The sequence below is a fragment of the Ostrinia furnacalis genome, unplaced genomic scaffold (genome assembly GCF_004193835.3).
Source record: "Ostrinia furnacalis isolate ACB-3 unplaced genomic scaffold, ASM419383v2 OfSCF0526, whole genome shotgun sequence".
Classification (NCBI taxonomy): domain Eukaryota; kingdom Metazoa; phylum Arthropoda; class Insecta; order Lepidoptera; family Crambidae; genus Ostrinia; species Ostrinia furnacalis.
Window position 1 is genome coordinate 235142 of NW_021130765.1, and position 21331 is coordinate 256472.

Sequence of the window (21331 nt, forward strand, 5' to 3'; positions counted from 1 at the left end):
ATTCCAATAGGTACCTACATAATGATAAAAACACAACATTAATTTAATTTATTTGCTTTAATCAAGTCATTACAATACGAGAAATAAGAAAGGAGATTAATATTATAAACTCGGACTAAACTAGTAGTAATCACAGAAGCACAAGTTTTTCACTAGCGTATCTGGCAAGGTCTCCACTTGAATAATATCCATGACTTTCTTAACTTCTTCATCTATGTCTGGTGACAAAGGACCAACCTGCTTCGCGGTTCGGAGCATGGTCCTCGCCTTGTTCACGTCCCTCTGGTACATTGCTAGCAAAGCAAGCACTGCCCATCCATCAGCCAACATTGGCTCAGTCTTCACAGCAGCCGACGCCCATCGTTCGGCCAAACCTTCTTCGCCAAGTTTTGCATAAATACGACCAATAGTAAGCGCAGAGTGAGCAGAAGGAGCAATTTTGTGCGCCCGAGCTGCTCTTTGAAGTGCCGCGCCTGGATCTATTTTAAAACCTGATAAAGCAGCCTTCAACAACAATGATGGACACGATTCGGCTCCAGCTCTCTCCGCATCAGAGAGAGATTTCTCACACTCCCCGTCCCAACCGCGAGCGCAAGCCAAACACGTGGCCCTCATTTGTGACATCATTGGAGAGGGACCAAACTTCTGTATGCCCTCATCAGTTATCACCAAGGCCTTCGCTATTTCACGCTGTATCAGACACGCTGCAGCTCTAACGTAATAAACGTCAGCCCCTGTTTTCGTTTTTATCCCGAAGCGAGAACCACGCGTTGCACATCCCAATTCGTAACATTGCAGCAATCTTTCACTAAAAGCATAGCATCGTAAACAGAGGAAAAACGCTGCTGCGATTAACATGGGATTATCAAAAGACACGATGTGTGGAATCCAGAAAGTCTCCTCCTCACCGCTGATTTCAACCCATCTACTCAAAAACTTTTTCCATTCTCTGGGGAGTTCGTAAGCTTTTCTCATTTTTTTAGCAGATACGAAGGCAGCGAACATGTTATCATGATAATGATACAAAGCATGCAAAGCTGCCCAACCTATCGCATTAGTAGTACCTTCGGAATAATCTCCTTTGATTGCGATTCGAAAAGCGGCCGAAGCAGTTTCATAACCTTCATCTCCTTTATCAAATTCAAGAGCTCCAAAAGCCCATAGCAAAAACCTATTTCGTATGTGAGCACTCATAGCTTGAAGCAAGTAGATTCTAGCATCCATTTCGTTCCTTTCTTCTAAGCAACGCAAGGCCTTAGCAAGTAACGGTCTTGGATAATTACAGCCAACTTTCAGATTGTTTTCAATGTGCATCTCCGCAATTCTAGTATCTCCAGCTAAGCGGGATCTAGCGGCAGCAACTCGAGATGTCGCATGGGGTGCTGGCGGTTGCGGAGCAAAGGAAGCAGTCACTGCACGTCTACTGGCTGCGTGCTGGGCTGTCACCGTGTCCTGCCATTCTATGTATGTACAGTCACCAGGAGCAAATTGTTTTAGCATTGTTCTTACTCTCATCAGTAAACGATTAGCAGCCGTTCGCTTTATACCTTGATTCATTGGGACAGCTCCTCGGCAAGCAAGACCACTCAACTCTTTGTGTACAGCTAGCGCTCCCCCTTCCTTTCTTATACGTCTTACGTCAATCAAAGGATCCTCCTGTGGCATTTCGATTTCCAAACCATCAATCGGAAAAGATTGTCCATCTGGTGGTAAAAATCCCAAAATTTCGTACAACCAAGATATCTTAGATTTTGCAACTAGAGGTTCCGTTACATCAAATCTTATTGCGATGTAAGCATTATGGCCAAAATCATCTGTGATTAAATCAGTTTCACGTGCACTGACTTTGGCACTGGTAGGCGGCAGTTCTAACAATGCACCAACATTATCCGGAAGTTCTGCTTCATTATAAAATAGTAACTTGGTACAAGCAATAACACCGTATTGACCAGATTCTAACAGCACTCCAGCATCGACCATACCCATGTATCGGCCACGAACGTCGATCTTTCCCATCCTAGGAACTCCAGCTATTTCGATCAAAAATGGCGATGAAAGCCGTTCACGCAATTCCACAGGATCCACTAATACTCTTTTCATAGCGTTCCAGTATACAGAATTACAATCCTCCCTATCTCGCGGCTCAAAATCCTGCGGGATGAATCTGTCTTTGTAAGGAACATTATACATCGTATTAGCACCTTGACCGGCATTACTCGCCGACGCCCATACTACTTTCGAAGCAGTATTCGTACTCAAAGACATACCAAAATTAACTGCTATGCGATCAGTAATGTCATTTAAACCAATAGCAGCAAGATATACAGTACCTTCTCTGGCAAAGGGTAAACAGTGAGCAGATAACATAGTTAGTGTTAGAGGAACTTTAGTATTTTCACATACTCCATTTGCCTTAGCATACGCTTCCACAACACAGTTCGTGCGTTCACCTGTAGTCAACATAACTAACGAAACGCGGACATTTACTTCATCCTCTCCCAAAACTAAAGGCAACAAATCAACAGTGGCCCCTGCCCGATTATCCATATTAAGCAGAGGATCAGGGTCTTTGGCTCCTTTTCCTCCAATGGTACGAAGAATAAAAATTAATGGTTGTTCTGCTACGAGTTGTTGAAAATAAATATCTTTAAGATCTAATGGTAGAGCCTCAGTCTCAAGTATTAGTCCATTTTGCCATTTACCTTCCAAGACAATCTGACCATTGAAAAAAGTCAAAAATGGCCAATCGCCTGGACCAGGAGGGTCGCCTTCAAGCAGTAATGTTAGGCTCACGCTGCGAGGCGTAACAAACTCACCGTCGGAATCACCATAAGTGCTTGATTTCAATTCCAAGGTAGGGGATTTTAGGCCTTTAGGAGGCATTTTACCTACCGTCACACTTGAACCAAACCTAAAATTATTTTCTTCCTGGGCGAATGGAGGCAAGATTTTTTACGAGACTATTAAAATATCTTACCAATATCTTACGTGTTAGAACGTAAGATTTTTTAAAGTTTTAAGAACTTTTACCTAAAGCATGACAACAAACTTCAAATGTATCTGAAAAATCTGAAGTTCATGTTTATTTAATTTGCTTTTTATTTCAATGTCATGATGTATATTTTTTATGCCCTTGCTAAAAAACGTTAGTGAATAATGTTACGTCATAGTGACACTGTTGACATCAGTTGACTGACTTATTTGCCATGACAATTAAAACGTCTTTCGTTTATTTTACCGAACGTCAAAAAAATATAGTTGAAAAAGATTGTACTTTAAATAAATACCTACTACCTCGCCTAGTCTAGTAATATTTACTTTTCTCTATGAGTAATATTAATGGTAGTCGGCTTTCAACAATACTATCACAATCACTTTTAAATTTTATCACTTCTAATGAATTAATTCCGGTAACTAAAATTAACTGTTGGCATCTTGACGCTCCGTCTCGCTCGAGTAATGACATTAGCATGACATTTGAACGTTAAAATAGCAAACAAATGATTGCGTGTTTATTTTGTGAAGCTCGAGTTTACAATTTATTTATTTAGAAATTCCAAACAATAATGGTCTAAAATGTACACATTAATACATGGTTTCTACAAGTATATTATTCAAAAAGACGAATACTGTGTGTTAATATTAGGTTTGGACAATGCGGGAAAAACTGTAAGCAATTATGGAAATCATTGACTACCTACTTGAATATCAGTTTTCCATTGTTTAATAAATTAATTTACTTTTACAGACTTATTTGGAAGCAGCTAAAACTAAATTTACGAGGAAATATAAAGCAATGAATCCAAACAGGATAACCACGACAGTTGGACTTAACATAGGCAAAATAGATGTGGATGGAGTCATGCTGAACTTTTGGGACCTAGGCGGACAACAAGAACTTCAATCTCTCTGGGACAAAGTAATTAAGTTCAAATCTCACTGTCCACAATAAGTGTTGAACAGATTTGATGAATAATAACTTTAAAACTTTTGTAACTAAAACTTCAATGTTAGGACAAATGCTGACTCATCAATATCTAGACTCTAGACCAGGAGTCTCGAAAAAATTGTTATGCCATATTGGCCATAGTAATTTTTTTGCAATGTTGTAACGGCCTTAACAGTTTTCATTTTTCTGTCCATCTATACAAATATAGGCTTTTATTGCATTTCAATTACTGTCGCGGGCCGGATTGATGTCAGTGGTGGGCTGGATATGGAGACCCCTGCTCTAAACCAATAGCAGCCTTAATTCTATGCTTTAGTTTAAATTAAGTTAAAAAAAGTTACAGTTAAATCTGACTTTTGAACTGAGGTATGTTTATAAATAACAAGTTGCAGTTTGTATGTGTGCCAAGCACCAAGCAGTATAATTTACTGTAATAAAATTATTTCAGATATTGACAGTGAATGAGACACATTTATAACAAATTATTTTTACTGCAAAACTTATGAAATAACTATGTTATTTACCTGTTAAATTTTTGTTGATAAATACAGGGCATTTTTTTTACAAAAATTAAAACATACAACTGTATGGATGCATGGTTTTAGCTTGATCTTCTCACAAATCTGTTTTAGTTTTTATAACTAAGTGATAAGACTGCCTAAATTGTACTGTCCTGTCCCTGTGTATCATAACAGCTCTCCAGCATTGTAACTTTCTTGTTTTGCGTGTGGTGTACAATGTGTGTTATTATTATTAAGGGGCTAAATATTTGTTTCCAGTACTATGCAGAGTGTCATGCCGTCATTTACATTGTGGATTCGTCTGACAGAGAGAGAGTATCTGAATCGAAGGAAACCTTTGGTGAGTATAATGAAAAAGGATTGAGAAACACATGAACTTAATAGGTTTCTATTTCTTACACCGTTAATCTTTGTATTTCAGTATTCTCAAATGTATTCCTATCACCTATTTTATGTATATTTTTATTTTTACTGAAATTATTTTTGAAATGATACCTAAACAATGATTTTGGTATAATAACTAAACTTGATAGTCAAGATAAGTGCTTAAATGCTGTATCACATTGTTAAGTAGTAAAATTATGTATGTTTGACCAGTGTTACTGTAGATAATAATCTATACTAATATTATAAATGCAAAAGTAACTCTGTCTGTCTGTCTGTCTCGCATTCACCGATTTTGAACTGAACCGATTTTGATGAAGTTTGGCATAGAGATAGTTTGAGTCCCGGTAAAGGACATAGGATAGTTTTTATCCCAGTTTTTGAAACAGGGACGCGCGCGATAAAGTTTTTCTGTGACAGACAAAATTTTACGCAGGCGAAGCCGCGGGCGGAAAGCTAGTAACAAATAACTGCTAACTAGTTCCTCATAATGTACATATGTTTTAGACAGGATGATAGCATCGGAGCACCTCTCCGGAGTCCCACTACTGGTGTTAGCCAACAAGCAAGACATTCCAGACTGCATGGGCGTGCACACGGTCAAGCCCATCTTCAACCAGAACGCCCACCTCATCGGCGCCAGAGACATCATGTTGATGGCCACTTCTGCTTTAAATGGGTAATAAATAATTCTATTTTCTTCTTAGTAAATGAAGGGATAGCAAAACAATGGCGACACAATATTTTGGACACCTATTTGATACATAAAGGTTGGCCACCCCTGAAATATTCCTTAACTATAGTCTGGTCTCACTGCGAGCGCCCGTCGCACAGTCGCGACAGCAATATAATTACGCGCGAGCGATAAGGATGGGTAGCTTGGGGTCATTGGACAAAATTCTACGTGCTCACAGACCGGGCTTTAGTGAGGGTTATTGTATTTGTACTCGCCAGTTGGCGCCACTGTAGATTATGGTCCTGTCACTCGCCAGTGATGCCAACTGTTAAGTATAAAAACTAGCCCCTAGCCCTCATTAGCCTATGGACGTCCATCAGCCGTATCCACCGTGGCTCCGATCGCGGCACATCCACATTTGACGTGCGCCTAATTTTTGTTAATCTTTTCAACTTCCCTTTCTCAACAATCTAGTTTTAACCCATTCCACCCCCATCTTCTACTGAGTTCGAGAGCTCCACACGGGATCTATGCAAGGGCTGCGTGCCTTCAAACAAAACAAGTACGAACTAAACTCGTTTTGTGTCCAAAATATTACGAAAATGTCACCACATTCATTTTGATTTTTCTTCATTGATACCGAAAGTTCCGTCTGCGGTATTAAATATTTTAAAACATGCGATTTAGCATCGACACAGTCGTAAAATAGCTAAGCAATCACTGACGATGCGATGTTAAAAGGAACATGTCTATTAAATTAAATTTTATGTAATTTGTAACTCTGTAGCAAATATGATTTTAAAGATAAATGGCGGAGCATACTTATAAGGAAAATTCTACATTTAAACAGTATTGAACAAACCAACATCAATAGGTACTCCAAATAAATTATAGTAAGATGTAAATGATGTAATTCAGTTAGAACTCATGTAGGTTTTTATGTTAATCATGTCTACTTAATTATACCTGTGTATCTTTTATTTGTTTTATGTCTTAAGTGTTTATTCTTTTTTTTTCAGAGATGGTGTAGATGAAGGCATTCGATGGCTAGTGGACTGCATCAAAAGGAACAGCGTTGACCGACCACCGCGGAATCACGACGACAACTTATAGTACGACGGCGTCACCTGCATTTATCACACGTCCACGGCGCGAAATACATTGAATAATAATGAGTTTTCCTATTTAGATAATGCTGTGACTCGATCCATTGTTTTGTACATACTGTATTGACATTAAGAATAAAACATTAGTAAAACTGTGGTTATATTGCTATCCTTTTTCAGTGATAAATTGTACCTTTGATAAGAGATACGTAATTACTGGATAGACGTTCGAGGAGGTACCTGTACCTGATAAACACTTCTGATAACAGTCCGCCTTGCACCGCCGTGGAATACTGTGCCCTAGTTGTGAAATGTTAATATATTTTTAGTGTTGGTGTAAATGCAAATGTTATAGTTATGGCCTATCCTATGTATGAAGTGGATTGGAGTGTATTACCGCCAGAACAAAACAGAAGGTAGGTAAACAAACAATGAATTTGGGTTTAATTCTTTATTTAATCAATTTTATTCAAGTTATTGCTCTCTTATCTCGTGATCTTGTTAGTTGATTGATAGGTCAAGAAAAAACGCAAAGTGGAAAAATTATTGAGAAAGCGGATGTCGACTTTTCGGAAATCAAAAAAGTTTTCCACGTCGCGTTCGTTCAGAAATCATTTTTGGGGCTGTCATCCATTAACTTACTATGAAAATAATTAGAATAGGGGACAGGTACTAGATAACAAACAAAGAGATATTACAACTTTGTTATCGGCCATTCAAATAAATATTAATTATAATTTTGTATATTCTAAATTATACAAAATTATTAAACAGTCTCTGAGTTGACCAAAAAATGGTAAACGTCATGCCCGAGGAGTCGGCCATGTTGAATCTTGCAACGCACCACGGAAATGTCAGCTGGCGAATATCGTAATAATTCTTCGTGTAATTACGTGCTGTGATAAAATATTTTGTCGTCGATTTAGTGTATAATTTAACCGCTTAAATTATATAATACTCAGAACGCATATTCATGTTGAATTGGAAGTGAAAATATGACAGAAGTTAGCCAAAGGTGGCGTGCGATTTCTCTTGCATTTCTATGGTTTGTGACGAGATAAAATGCATAGGGACCTAACTAAAAACCTGTAAATTAGTCCTTAGTTCCTTTCTTTATGTTTTATAAGAGTGTTCAAGTGATAACTTCTGTAAACAAGTGTTTTTTCCCCGCTGATTTTTGTCCTTTGCACCTGCCCCAATCAAGAGCGATTACCTGTGCCACTAGTAATTCAAGACTCATCTAAATAACGTTAAAGGAAAACCCTAACGGACTCAAGATGAACGGCTCCGAATCCGGGTAAAAATTATGTTATTTACGTTTTTTAAAGGTTATAATAAAGTACTTTACTCTGCTTTCAATACATCAAAATTCTTTAGTTCAATCTCTTCTTCCTACGCTTTATCTTAAATTATACTTTCTTTTGGCTGTATTTGGCTCTTTACGTACTTGCTAAAATGTTATTATTTATTTTATTATAACAAGCAGCTACTCTAAAAGTAATAAAGTTTAAATTATTCAATTACATGTAAACTATGTACTTATTTTAATCCTTGAACTTGTCAAAATCTGCAATCTCCTGACAGAGATCTACAAGTCTGCTTTTATATATTTTTTGTTTGACAAATTATCATGTACAAAAATCTGGAATGTAAGTTTATCGATTTATCCAAAGTGACCTTGACAATACATAATTAAGTTACACAAATATTAATACCTTATTAATATATGTAGAGGATTTGACACATGAGCATGTATTTGCCTGTTTGCTTTTATTATTTTAAGCTACTAACAAGACTATAAAGGCACAGATACTTTTAAATTATAAGCTGTGAATGCAATCCAACGTAAACATTATTTTGAGCTTTTTTACAGCCTTACTAGAATCATAAGATTTTAAGAAAATAAAAGAGATAATTTCTGTACAATATAATTATATCAAGAGATGCAAAACAAATGACTTTTCATTCAAATATTTTAAAACCAATGTGATTGTTTCAAAATCTTTAATGGTATATCATGGTCACATTATAACTATTTCAGTCACCAGTAAAATTTGCCATCACTTAATAAAAATCAAATTAATAAAATCATTCTTCTATTTGAACAATTCTGCCTACAATCACCTATAATGGCAGTCAATAGTTCATTCTAATTGACTGTCGTGACATTGTTAGTCATTGTAATTCACAAATCCGAGTTTGGACAGTTGTCACACTCAACTAGCTGTGAGGCTAGCCTAGGGCTGTCTTTGAATTGAACCACATATTGGTAATTTTGTTGAACATCAACAGGTCAATAACAAATCTTTGTTTTATGAATAACTAGCTTTTGCCTGCGGCTTCACTCGCGTGAAATTTAGTTTTCACAGATCGTCATAAATTATAGCCTAATGTTAATCTGGGTTATAAACAATAATACTGTAAAGTTTCATCAAATCCGTTCAGTAATCATCATCCACACAAACTTTTGCATTTACAATATTAGTAGGATCAAGGATAATGAAGTCCAGTTAGTTTCTAAATTTATTTAGGTTCTGTTTCTTTATTCTCTGCAGTACTAATGCCTACATACAATACTACTAATTTTCATAGAATTTATTAATCAAAGACAATAAAAATCCTAATGTTAATGTTTTCTTGCAGGTTTAACCCGGCGTTTAATATTGCTACCATAAAGCAAGTGGTAAATGAGGCCATAGAAAGAGGTGAGTTCCGTTACAAATTATAGTGATAATTTTAACAGGTTAAATGTATTCAATTCAAATTAAATAAATATTATTTAAATTATACCCTATCTAATTAGCTCCAATTAGAAATTAACTTGCATAATTTCACATCTTTTTAGTAAGGTCCTAACACAATGCTTTTCCACACACTTTGTCTGTAACAAAAATTTTATAGAATTCCTTGCCAGCCTACTAACAATATATTAACTACTACTTTTTATACATTTTTATACTTTCGTTCGTTCGTTCGTTCGTTTCAGCCAAATGACGTCCACTGCTGGACAAAGGCCTCCTCCTTATATACTTTACATTAACCAATTATTTCAATGAAATTGTACTGTTGAAATAGTAAAATCAATAACTAAAATAACTCGTACTATTTCTAGAAAACCAATTTATTTCTGAGAACTATTTGCCTTATCATTCTTAATCAATTAGAGGTTAAGGAAAACCAAATTACTAGCTCCACAGAACACTTGCTCAGGGTTCATTGAGAATTAAAATTATAGTTTGAATGTAATCTAGTCATCTGAATATTATTTGTAGTAAAATAGCCCTTATTTCTACCAGATAAGATACTACATTGTGTCTGTGAAGGAATGCCATTTGAACTTGATTGATAAATCAAAAACAGGACGTGATTCCTTAATCGGGCGGGCCCTAGCTCACTTAGGGCTGTGTTAGTGGTCTTGTAATGAACGATAATATATTTGATTTATAATATGGTTCACTTGCTCCAAAATAACTTCTGCCCACGGTATCTCCCGTGCTAATTTCGATCACACAGCACTCACTTTAGAGCGTGTCAAGCGCCGAAGCATAGAAGCTGTGAGAAATTATGGATTCCCCGTAAAAATTATAACATTTTTCATCTTTTCCAGTTTTTTTGCACCAGACCCTGTGTTCTTGTCCCAAGTCCAATATATGAGCCTGATCATTCTGAAGAACCTAAATAATTATATGAGGCGTTGACACGCTACAAATCAACAGTTACTCATTTTCTTCTGAGCTGATTCTTATATCCTGAAACGTTACAAACCAATAGAGTTATTCATTTCCACGGTACAATTTCATACTTAGTCCATAAGAGCACCTAATCAAATGCACTGATCCCCGCTTTATGTGTGTGTGTCGTCCGTAATAGTCGCGCCGGTTTCAGTGCGGATGCCCACTCCCACTCGGCTGCGGGACCTCATCCGTCAGATCAGGGCCGCCAGGACCGCGGCCGAAGAGCGAAGCGTCGTCAACAAGGAGTGCGCGTATATCAGGTCCACCTTCAGGGAAGAGGACAGCGTTTGGAGGTGGGTACTTGTGAACAACTACGAAAATTCAGGGATTTGGTATTTTTTCCCAAGGGTGATCAGTTCACAGCGACCAGCGTCACCCTCGAATCTGTAAAGGTGACTGAGTTTCTTCCGCCACTTCTTCTCAGCTACAGCCCATGCATGTCCAGGAGTGGTGGTAGGGCAAGCTATATTTGGGTCGTGTATAAGTGTCTAAATACTGATTAAAGGCCGTGACCTGACCGTGTTTTCAGAATCCGAACTTTAGTTCGTTTGACGTTCTCTCCATGTTTTATACCTCGATGGTCCGTTTGAGGTCTTAACCTATCAAGGTAATGAGCCGTTGACGCAAAGACCCGTCGCAGTAATCCTTCGAGGTAGCCCGTCGATGTAATAAATCATCGAGGAAATGTCACTCGAACTAAAGTACCCACAAAACTCCTCTCAGAAATAGATTCGAGCCTGTAAGGCTGTGACTGACGTATAACCCTTAATTTAAAAAAACCCCTGAGAAAAAATATCAATAATAACCAGACAAGAATACGAACGAACGCCCACGTACCTACGCGTACACACCCACTCAATCTTATAAAAGATAATAATAGATAGGACTTGCTGGTGCTGGTGGAAATCGCTGATTTAGATGTAAATACTTGAACAGGCTTGCCGTAAGTGATATAATATATTAACTTACTGAAGTAGGTTTGTTGTATACCTTACTTATCATAAAAATTGATTCAGCTGTTTAAAGTTTAAACGAAAAAACGTTAACAGACATTCAGTTTTTTTGTAGATAAAAACTTTAAACTGCATCAGTTTATTTAAACACAAATAGTTTGTCGTACATGTAGGCACTCAAGTTACATTAGAAATCGTCGACTGAAGGCTAATATAACCGCATTAAGCCCGCAACAGTATTACATGCTAAAGGCCATCTGTTATTACTACGCCACATATCTATTAAACAAGTAAATTTCACGCCTTCACCGTATTTATAAAATTTTCGAAATGGCAAAAAACTTTCTCCTTTTCGAAACATTCGAAATTAGAATGTATATTGCGCATAAGCTATGGCATAGGCTTCAGCTTTCTTTGATTTTCAAGTAATGCTTCAACCACACCAACGCGTGCCGATCGCCATCGCTGGCGCGATCATAGGCTAATGACAGGTCGCGTGAACTGTCATGGGTCGCGCGACCTGTCGCGCAAAAGAAGAATGAGACATGTATAGTAGGGTGGTCCTTATTCCTATGAAAAAAATTTTTTTTCTTATATTTTGCGGGGCACCACGTAATTTGAATATATACCATATGAAAGTCTTTCATTATTATTTTTTTAATTTTTAAAAGACATTTAGGGGTCGCTACCAAGGTTTGAATTTTAAGTAAAAACACAAAATCTGTATTTGTTAGATTCATTTATTTTTAGCCAAAGCCAAATAAAAATGTTACAAAATTATTGTTGTTGCTATGAACTAAGATATTATGTACAATATACATTATTTGAATCAATTATTTTTAAGATATAAGAGTTTACTTGTTAGTATCTCGACGCGTCGGTACCATGGTCGGTACAGAAGAGGGGTTGAGGGGAGAAGGGGACAAGAAGCGACTGTCTATTTCATCTATGCGATGTTCATTTGCACCTAAAATGTGATATAAACACTTAAATAAAACATTTATGAAACCATGATTTAAGATCTTCAAAGCTTTTGTAAATATTTTGACAGCTGGTAGCGACCTCTAAATCTTAACCAAAAAAAAAACAAAAAAAGCTAATTTCATATTTAGAGGTATATAATCGAATGAGAAAGTGCCCCGGGGAGAATTCAAAAGTCGAAAAATAAGGACCACCCTAATGTATAGGCTCCTTAAGAGCATTTGACGATTTGCAAGAACTAATTTAATTAGTCTAAACAAATAAAGATAATTTTGATTTTTGATTTGATTTTTTTTTTGTCATTGGCCTATGATCGCGTCGGCAATGACGATCTGCTGGTTGAAGCTTTACAGTTACCTTATAGTTATCCTGTAACATAATTAAAACGGGTGCCTTCGTCATAGCATGATTATAAAATTTTGGGGACGCTGTGGTTCATAATCCATGAGCACTCTTGATTAAGTGCTACTTTTCCCGCTAGTTATCCTCATGAATAGCAACATAACAATGTTACTGTATAAATGGTCTGCTCATAAAGCTATTTTATGTCTATCTAAGAACACAAAGCAACTTTTCAGTCGGCTGGGGCCCTACCTTCCATTGTCTGCGCGGCGCGTAGGCGTGAAATACACCTACATTACCTTTGCTCTTTGTTTTACTACTAAAGCTGCTCTTTTCTCGGTCTCATTTTTAATATTAAACCTCTTTCAACGTACGAAAACGTTGAACTTTAAAAATAGTAATGTTTACTTTACTACTTACTCAAATCGATTTGTCTACTAATTAGTAGTAATTTATTCGAGTATTAAGTTAACACAGTTTAATATTCACGTGTCATTGAATCAACGTGGCCATTCATATTGATAATTCAAATGAGATGAAACAATCAAAACATTTGCTGTAGGTGCGTCACAAATAACAATAGGTTCTGCCTGTACATTTGTTTACTACGCGCAACTGTGTGATGGATGCATAAATGTGATATATTTTATCCGTTACTAATAATGCCAGAATTATCTTTATTTCTAAAAAAAGACCATGGTTATGGTATAGGTATGGCTTACTTGTATGATAGCATCCTATAAAATGCCCAGATAGGCTGTGTGCTATGCATAGAACAGCATTTTTTTTTTATGTTAACGCGCCTTTAAGGCCTGGTTTTTTGATTCATAGTTAAAATAACTATTTGTTAGATTTTGCGACTAATGGTTAAATATTAACAAAATGTTAACCAATAGTTTAAAAATGTACTAAAACTCAAATTAACCATTGTTCGAAAAACAGACAGATGTCAAATGACAAGTGGTTAAATATCAGAAAAAAATGTTTTTCGAACAATGGTTAGCTTGACTTTTAGTACATTTTTTAACTATTTGTTAACATTTTGTTAATATTTAACCATTAGTAACAAAATTTAACGATTTGTTATTTTAACTATGAATCAAAAAACTGAGCCTTAGTCTCAGATAGAAAGAAAACAAAAAACTAACCTTTTGTTCGTTCCAAAGAAGAAATAAAACAAAACACTAACCTTTCACTCATTCCATAGAAAAGAAAAAACAAAAGACTTAACGTTTCCTCCATTTCCCACTTCAAAAATGAAAAAAAAAAAACAAAACACTAACGTTATCTCCGTTCTCCAGATGCCGGAACATCGCAAAGCTCCTATACATCCACATGCTGGGCTACCCGGCCCACTTTGGGCAGCTGGAGTGTTTGAAACTGATCGCCAGTCCGCGGTTCACCGACAAGCGAGTGGGATACCTAGGCGCCATGCTGCTGTTGGATGAACGCCAGGATGTGCACCTGCTCATCACCAACAGTTTGAAGAAGTGAGTAGCCTTAAATGTTACATACATTTATTACATACAGGATAGCAGTCTGAAGCTCTTTGCTAGTCCGCAGTTCAGGAGCAAGACGCAAACTGTCTAGTAAAGGTCTTTACCAATAGTCAGTAGAAATGAGTAGTCTATCAAGGTAACCGGAGTGCTTGGATATCATTGCCCGTCCACTGAGTCCACGGTTCACGGGCAAGACACGAACTGATTAACTGATTTTATCGTTAGTTCGTTTCAGCAACATGACGTCCACAGGTGGACAAAGGCCTCCCCCAACTCTTTTAAATACATTGTGAATTTAGAAGATCCCTATGTAAAAGTACTAGCACTAAAAATGTAGTTTAGTGTGAATCGTGACAACTTTGTTACATTACGATTACATCAAGGTTGCGACGCAGCTGTCGTCATTGAGCAATTTCATCGTGAAAAAGTCTAAAATGCCTTAAATGATTCATAAAAATAATTGGCCTTTAAGTATTTTGCGGAAAAAAAAACTAATTACCTATCCACTTGAAAAATTAGTTTATCAAAGCTTGCTGTATTTTATTTCGTGAATTTTAGGGGCGTTGACTTTTAGATTAAAATGGGGTTTACTTTGATCGCAGATTTGGTAATGGATACTCAGAAAAAGGTCGTTCCTTTGAATTAATAAGTGGACGATCTTATTTGGGAGTCCCTTCGTGTTTTTTGTGAATAAATAATGAAATACGTTGTAAGACCAACGCCGCCAGGCGCTAACCAACTACATCAGTAAATTGATGGTGTCAAATTAAAAATCATGTTAGCCTCAGCCCACGTACTTGGTTCTGACTATTACAATAAAAAATCCAGATCGAGAAAATCCCCGGGTTCGTTCATCAACGCAAATCATACGAGGGCACGGTAATTATTACCGTGACGAGGGCCTAGGTTCAATTCGCAGATAGGACACAAATTGCACGATTTGATTTGCTGTTAATCCTTTTAAAAGATACATATTTGCTCGAAGACTATTTAATTTGCACACCGCTTGTGGTATTTCAATAAAGTCACCTAGTTTTACATGCACACTTTCAGCTGAAAGTTACATAACTCTGCGATAGTTCACTCGATGTCGTCGGACTGAATACCAACGAGGCACTAGTGACAGTATTTCGTTATAATAACAATTTCCAGAGATTACGTGCGAAATTGAATGTCTCTAACATTTTATTAGATTGCTGAAAAGCGGGGAATGTTTTTATTTTTAGCATTTTGTTGTTTTCGAGATGCCAATTCGTTATCAAGTTGCCAAGTTGATATTTGAAGGCTTTACCAAATTTTGTAGAACATAACCGTTTGATTTTTTATTAGTGTTGACGGTCTAGATATCGTAGATTTCGTTTACTAATGTAGTAGTGAAACATATTATTTATTAAATATGGTTTATATTTTATTACTGATTAATATTTTATCATAAACACTCGAGTTGACTCAAAATATTTGCAAAAGCACACTACATCGCAATTTGAGTTATTACATCAACTTGCCTGCAGAACTAGTTACTGCAAATGTTAACCAAACACGGGTATGTAACGTTTACATAAATTAAGCGATAAAAACATGGGCGTATGTACGGGCTGTTAATAGCGGCTATGCGTTAAGGTGCTCTTACATATAATTAAATTACATAATCCAGAGTAACTTTGTCAATTGCTTATGACGTCACGTAAACTAAGAAATACTTATACAATTAAGAAAAACTAATCCCACAAAATTAGAATCATCAAGCAGGTGTGGGTGATTTTTGATTCTTTACCAGAGATAATTATTAAATCTGAACTGAAGTGCTTAGCTCAACTTCTATTAGTTTACGAAGCGGATGAAATTCTGGAGTGAAATTCAATTAGCTAGCGCACACCTAGCATATAAGTATAGAAATACGCTCTTGCTACGGAGCTAAGTTAATTGTACGACCGTGTGTCCGCTTAATAACTATGATTATGTTACATTAACTTATCTATCTAGTAAAAAGTTTTATAGGTGGAGCGCTTAAATGAGTTAGTGTCTGAGGTCTGAGCGGCACGGGATGAGGGATGAGGGTCAAACGTCAGCGAAACTTCAGATTTCTTTCAGATTTGTATGTTCTGTCACGTCATAATTTATGTTAATACTACCCCTCCCATACCTCACGCACTAATGCTCAAATGTGTATGACGATTCTAATTGAAAATTCATTAGAAAAACGGCAATCTAACTCAAACTGCCAACGGCGCAGCTCATTTCAGAGCTGTTAAAATATTCCACTGCTGTCTAACAATGCACACAGCCAATCTCGGTCGGTGACCCGAGCTAGCAGTCTGGTGTAATTCCATCCCCTAATATCGATTGTCAAAAAACCGCGGGCACCTTGACTTACCTTCGGCCACTTGTTTGCGTAATTGCTTTAACCGTACCAATCTGTTATTAAGCTAATGTATTATGTTACTTTTGTCCATAAATAATGAACATTTATTTGTAAGAGTGCTTTCTTGAAGGTGAGTAGAGACTATAAAGAAAGAATAGAAAAATAGACTAGAGCTGTGTTTCTTGACCTGTGGCCCGCGGAGCCCTGAGAGTTAGTAAAGTAACGTTAAATACAGGTTTCGTTCGTGAAAGGGTCACGACACTGACAGTGACATCAGAACACCTCATAGAGCGTTTGTTACGAGTATAATGCTCTAGCTCAGGGGTGACCAATCGGTCGATCGCGACTATTAGTCCAGTCGATCGTGGCAAGGCAAAAAATACTACATGATTGTGTACTAAACTATGCTGTTTCATTTAAGATTTCAAGAAGTATGTAAGTGGTAGATGCCCAGGGTTTCGTTAATAAACAGTGGATCTTATGTCTACTCAAGTTGGCCACCCCTGCTCTAGCTAGTCTAGACTATAACCCACCTTCAGTGAAACATACTGGGTTCGTTTCTTCGTTTTACCCAAAAAACGTTCACACAAAGGATCCTAAGAATTTCCTCAATGACCCATCCTGCGCTGTCCTTTCGTAGGTTCAATTCCTAACTGTGTCCTGATTTTTCACGTCTTAAAATGTGTGTTTGTCCACAGTGACCTCAACAGCAACACTCAATTCGTAGTGGGTCTAGCGTTATGCACGCTAGGCGCCATTGCGTCTCCAGAAATGGCGCGAGACCTGGCATCCGAAGTAGAGAGACTGATCAAGTCTCCGAACGCTTACATCAAGAAGAAGGCAGCATTGTGCGCCTTCCGCATCATCAGGCGGGTGCCGGATCTAATGGAGATGTTCTTACCGGCTACGAGAAGTCTGCTGACGGAGAAGAACCATGGTAAGTCAGACGATATCCATGCGTTGCTCGTGATGCTACTGCTTAGTTCAACTGGTTGTATCACGGGAATTTTAGATTGTCGGTGCGGTGGTACAGTCAGCAACGAAAGGTGCCGAACAAAATAACTTTACAAAAGATTCTAGACACATGAAATGTACATTTAAGTTACTGAACATAGCTACAAACAAAATGTATAACAGTCTTCAGTTACATATGAACCTTTATAGTGTGCAGGTGTTTTGAAAATTTGGATCTGTTCATGGACTTTCGTTGCTGACCGTACCTATACCCATATTTTTCGTTTAGAGGTTTCGCGAATGAAAAATCCGCCAGATGGCAATACGTAGACGCGAGGTCCAAATGCTGCATGATTGGTTATTTTTGACATGACATTGACAGATATGTCAAAATCCACCAATCACGCAGCAGTCAGACCCCACATCCACGTCCCTCCCATTCGCGAAAACCCTCATTCTATCAGGTCGGATTGAGCAATAGGCCCACGGGCTACAAACTATTCTACTACTACTATCATTCATTTTTACAAAGGTCTGTGATTCTGGTATAAACCTGGTGGTTGTAGGATCAAAGCCCGTAGCAGGCAAATGTTAGTGCAAAACTGCGAACAAACACGAGCGTGTTCACTCGGAGTTATGAACGTTAATTTTCTTTATTGCTTGTCAGTATCCGTTTATTGTGTTTGTGGTTAAACTGTACTTACAGTCTAATTTTTTAGAAATCAGCAGAAATGTCATCAAATATGGCCAACTGACATAAAAATATTTTTAGTCTGTGAACTAGTGATGCGACAAAACCTCTCGTTAATCGCGAAGTGAAATGTTGTAGCACTTGCGTATCATCGCCGGGTGATCGTCAAAATACTAAAAATATGCAACAAAGTCGCAACATTGAATGTGAACTGATTATGAAATTTTCGAGAACAGGAAACAAACTGTTTGCACAGATGTAATCAAAAAACACACTGGACAGTAAAACAATCAATGATATCCGTAAAGTTATTAAACTTCTGTTGCTTGCTGCGTGATTGGTGGATTTTGACATATCTGTCAATGTCATGTCAAAAATAACCAATCATGCAGCATTTGGACCTCGCGTCTACGTATGGCAATACGTAGACGCGAGGTCCAAATGCTTGCGGATTTTTCAATCGCGAAAACCCTCATTGAAAGAAGTTTTTTATTTTCTTAAAAATAAACAATGGAACAATACGTAAGCATTAATTGCATAAAAAAGTAAAATAATTTCGTTTAAATAAAACCGACTAAAAATTAAACTGACTCCGAAAAAGTAAACACTAAAAGTAGAAAAATAAATTTACGTTATCTCCAAATTGTCGAAGTTATCGCTGGAAAACTAAACAAAGTATCGTATATTTTTTGTTTAAAATTAATCAGTAATCGGAATAAGTGAATACTTAAAATAATATCGATTAAATTTACAGATTATTGTCTATGACTCACAGGTTACGGCACTGATGTGTCAGAGACAAGTCATAGACAATATGGAGATAACACATGATTTTAAACGTCAAGTCAATTTGACAAGTCTCACAAATTCTCATCGTCCACGTATTTTGCTAAAATAATTTGTTTCAAAGATTGATTTCAAACTTGTATAAACGTGAAAATAAAGTTGGTTTCATGGGCTTGTTAAATAAGGTGTATGATATTATGAACACGTAAGTGATTATGGTGTAATTGTGTATGAAAGTGTTTGTTTACATCTCTGCTGGATTCTAAAAAATCAAGGTATAGTTTTTCAATACATTTATGTAAACTCAAAACTACAATACAAAACTTGCTATCTAATTTTCTGTATACCGACTTATGACTCAGTAGATCATTGTGGCAAGTAACTATTGTCAACATTGATACACAATACAAACGCTGGCTGGAGTCAGCCAGTCAATCAATCAATTAGTGCCATCCATCATTAGTGAACGCAAACAATAGAAAATCAATGACATCGGCGATCAGGTGTATCATTAACAATGGATGAGGGGATTCCCCGAGAAAAGAATGTCGTATTTTGAGAAATATGTTGTTGAGTTACTGAAAACAATCTTTTGAGTACATATTTATGTAATTCTGGAATATTATTGTCACCGCCAACAGCACTTGGTATGTACTTTAAGATAAAAATCTATTAAAACACACTAAACAAACCCAATATTCTCAAAGATAATATCACCATGCCATCAAAAATAGTAATATGCATATCAAGAGTATAAATTAATTTTATTCCGCTTAATTTGTTTGCAATATTGCTCAAATCTATTTGTCTGATTTTTAAGTCATGAGTAATAAATTAATGCTTCTGTCGGTGCAAACTTACGTAACTCTCACTATAATAGTTTCGCCTTCGTTTTCGTGGTCAAAGAAAATTTGTTGACGTCACCCTAGCTTGGTAATAATTATTTCAACAGCCTAAAGTTTTTTGCTGTGGCTGCCCTTGGTAGCCATTTTGAAATTCTACAGAAACTTCTAGCATATAGTTATGTTTCCATTCATAAAGTTTGATTCTAGATTGATAAGACATCTATTACTTTATAAAGTAAAACAGTCTCACAATAAGGTGCTAAATAATTAAATCAACGCAATACCTTAGCATAAGTAAGGCCCAGAACAGACGGTGAAACGAAACTGCAACTGCTAGGTACTTTTGAGTTGCATCTAAGTTTCTGCCATAGCGTCCGTTGAGAGACCACACATGACGCGACCAGTTTGAAACTTTCAGTTTCAGTTTCATTCATCAGAATCATCAGAAAGTTGCAGTTTCGTTGCAGTTGCGTTTCACCGTCTGTTCTGGGCCTAATTATTACGGGTTGAGCGATATTCTCTCCGTACTGAAAAACTGTGTTACTACAGGGCTTACGATATTTATTTGTATAATGACTACGGAGATGCCCGGGCCTTTACTGGCCCGTATCTCCTTACAGGTGCTAATATACCCCAATTTAGTTTAACGTCTGGTCTATAAATCAGCCCGTAAAAGCCTACATTTGCACGAAACAAACGCGTTGTTCGCTAAGTGGAAGTAACAGAGAGAACAGACAAGAGTATACAAAACAAAGTACGAACAAATCAAGCTAAACGTAGAAGCTTCTTATGTAGCTGTAATAAATGCTATCCTACTAATATTATAAATGCGAAAGTTTTGATGTATGGATGGATGTTTGTTACTCTTTACTCAACTACTGCACGGATTTTGATGAAACTACAGTATTATTCTATATAACCCAGAATAACATATAGACTATAATTTATGACGATATGTGACAAACTAAATGTCACGCGGGTGAAGCCGCGGGCAAAAGCTAGTTTTACAATATAACTGTTTAGTCTGTTGTGCTGTTGACTTTACACTAATATCATTACTGCGAACGTTTGTATCGATATTTGGATGCTCAAACTCACGCAAAAACTAATGTGGGACGTATTTTCATGAAACTATGGGCTTTTTACATAATATGCATGAATTTCGCAAAAGTGAAACGTTTGTAGTTGGAAATTCGACTGCCTTTCAAACTTTTTACTAAGCTTATAGCTGTAACCTTGTTTGCTGACACCTAGTTGTCACCTCTATCACTTCGGTGCCCCTGATTGGCTCTCCTTGACATTTCCCCTCAACTACTAAGCAAGTGGACAGTATTGATTCTGACAACGAAGTGGGTTACAAAATGCCACGTGACTTTTTCTAGATTCAGAGTGTTTAATGTAATTTTTAGATTCTATAAAGTAAAGTTAAGTAAGTTCATACACAAATAATTCACATAAAAATCTTTAAAACAAACTGAAGTTGTTAATTAGTTGCATTTATATTATTGCTAGCTTATTAATATGGTCTGATAACCTGTATTGTATAAT

General features: G+C 36.9%; 3 protein-coding genes across 3 annotated transcripts in view; 2 read left to right on the forward strand and 1 right to left on the reverse strand.

Moving 5' to 3' along the window:
• Positions 1–93: 93 nt before the first annotated feature.
• On the reverse strand, positions 94–2919 carry LOC114366074 (uncharacterized). Its single transcript, XM_028322853.1, has one exon. The coding sequence runs from the start codon at positions 2881–2883 to the stop codon at positions 121–123; it is 2763 nt and encodes a 920-aa protein (XP_028178654.1). The 5' UTR covers positions 2884–2919; the 3' UTR covers positions 94–120.
• Positions 2920–3488: 569 nt separating this feature from the next.
• Arfrp1 (ADP-ribosylation factor related protein 1) lies at positions 3489–6793 on the forward strand. The gene is made up of 5 exons (XM_028322868.1): positions 3489–3669; positions 3749–3919; positions 4729–4810; positions 5362–5533; positions 6550–6793. The coding sequence occupies exons 1-5, from the start codon at positions 3577–3579 to the stop codon at positions 6641–6643; spliced, it is 612 nt and encodes a 203-aa protein (XP_028178669.1). The 5' UTR covers positions 3489–3576; the 3' UTR covers positions 6644–6793.
• An 89-nt stretch (positions 6794–6882) lies between these two features.
• Positions 6883–21331, forward strand: part of AP-1gamma (adaptor protein complex 1, gamma subunit) — a 34980-nt gene continuing 20531 nt past the window's right edge. The window contains exons 1-5 of the mRNA XM_028322869.1: positions 6883–7052; positions 9280–9341; positions 10507–10663; positions 13948–14136; positions 17206–17444. Coding sequence (XP_028178670.1) covers positions 6994–7052; positions 9280–9341; positions 10507–10663; positions 13948–14136; positions 17206–17444 — 706 coding nt within the window. The 5' untranslated portion in view covers positions 6883–6993. The remainder of the gene's footprint in view (positions 7053–9279; positions 9342–10506; positions 10664–13947; positions 14137–17205; positions 17445–21331) is intronic.

Bases quoted from the DNA above. Each gene is read 5' to 3' on its own strand.
- LOC114366074 (XM_028322853.1), bottom strand. From the start codon at position 2,883: ATGCCTCCTAAAGGCCTAAAATCCCCTACCTTGGAATTGAAATCAAGC.
- Arfrp1 (XM_028322868.1), top strand. From the start codon at position 3,577: ATGTACACATTAATACATGGTTTCTACAAGTATATTATTCAAAAAGAC. The intron at 3,670-3,748 runs GTAAGCAATTAT...TTACTTTTACAG, and splicing joins TGGACAATGCGGGAAAAACT to ACTTATTTGGAAGCAGCTAA. The intron at 5,534-6,549 runs GTAATAAATAAT...TTTTTTTTTCAG, and splicing joins GCCACTTCTGCTTTAAATGG to AGATGGTGTAGATGAAGGCA.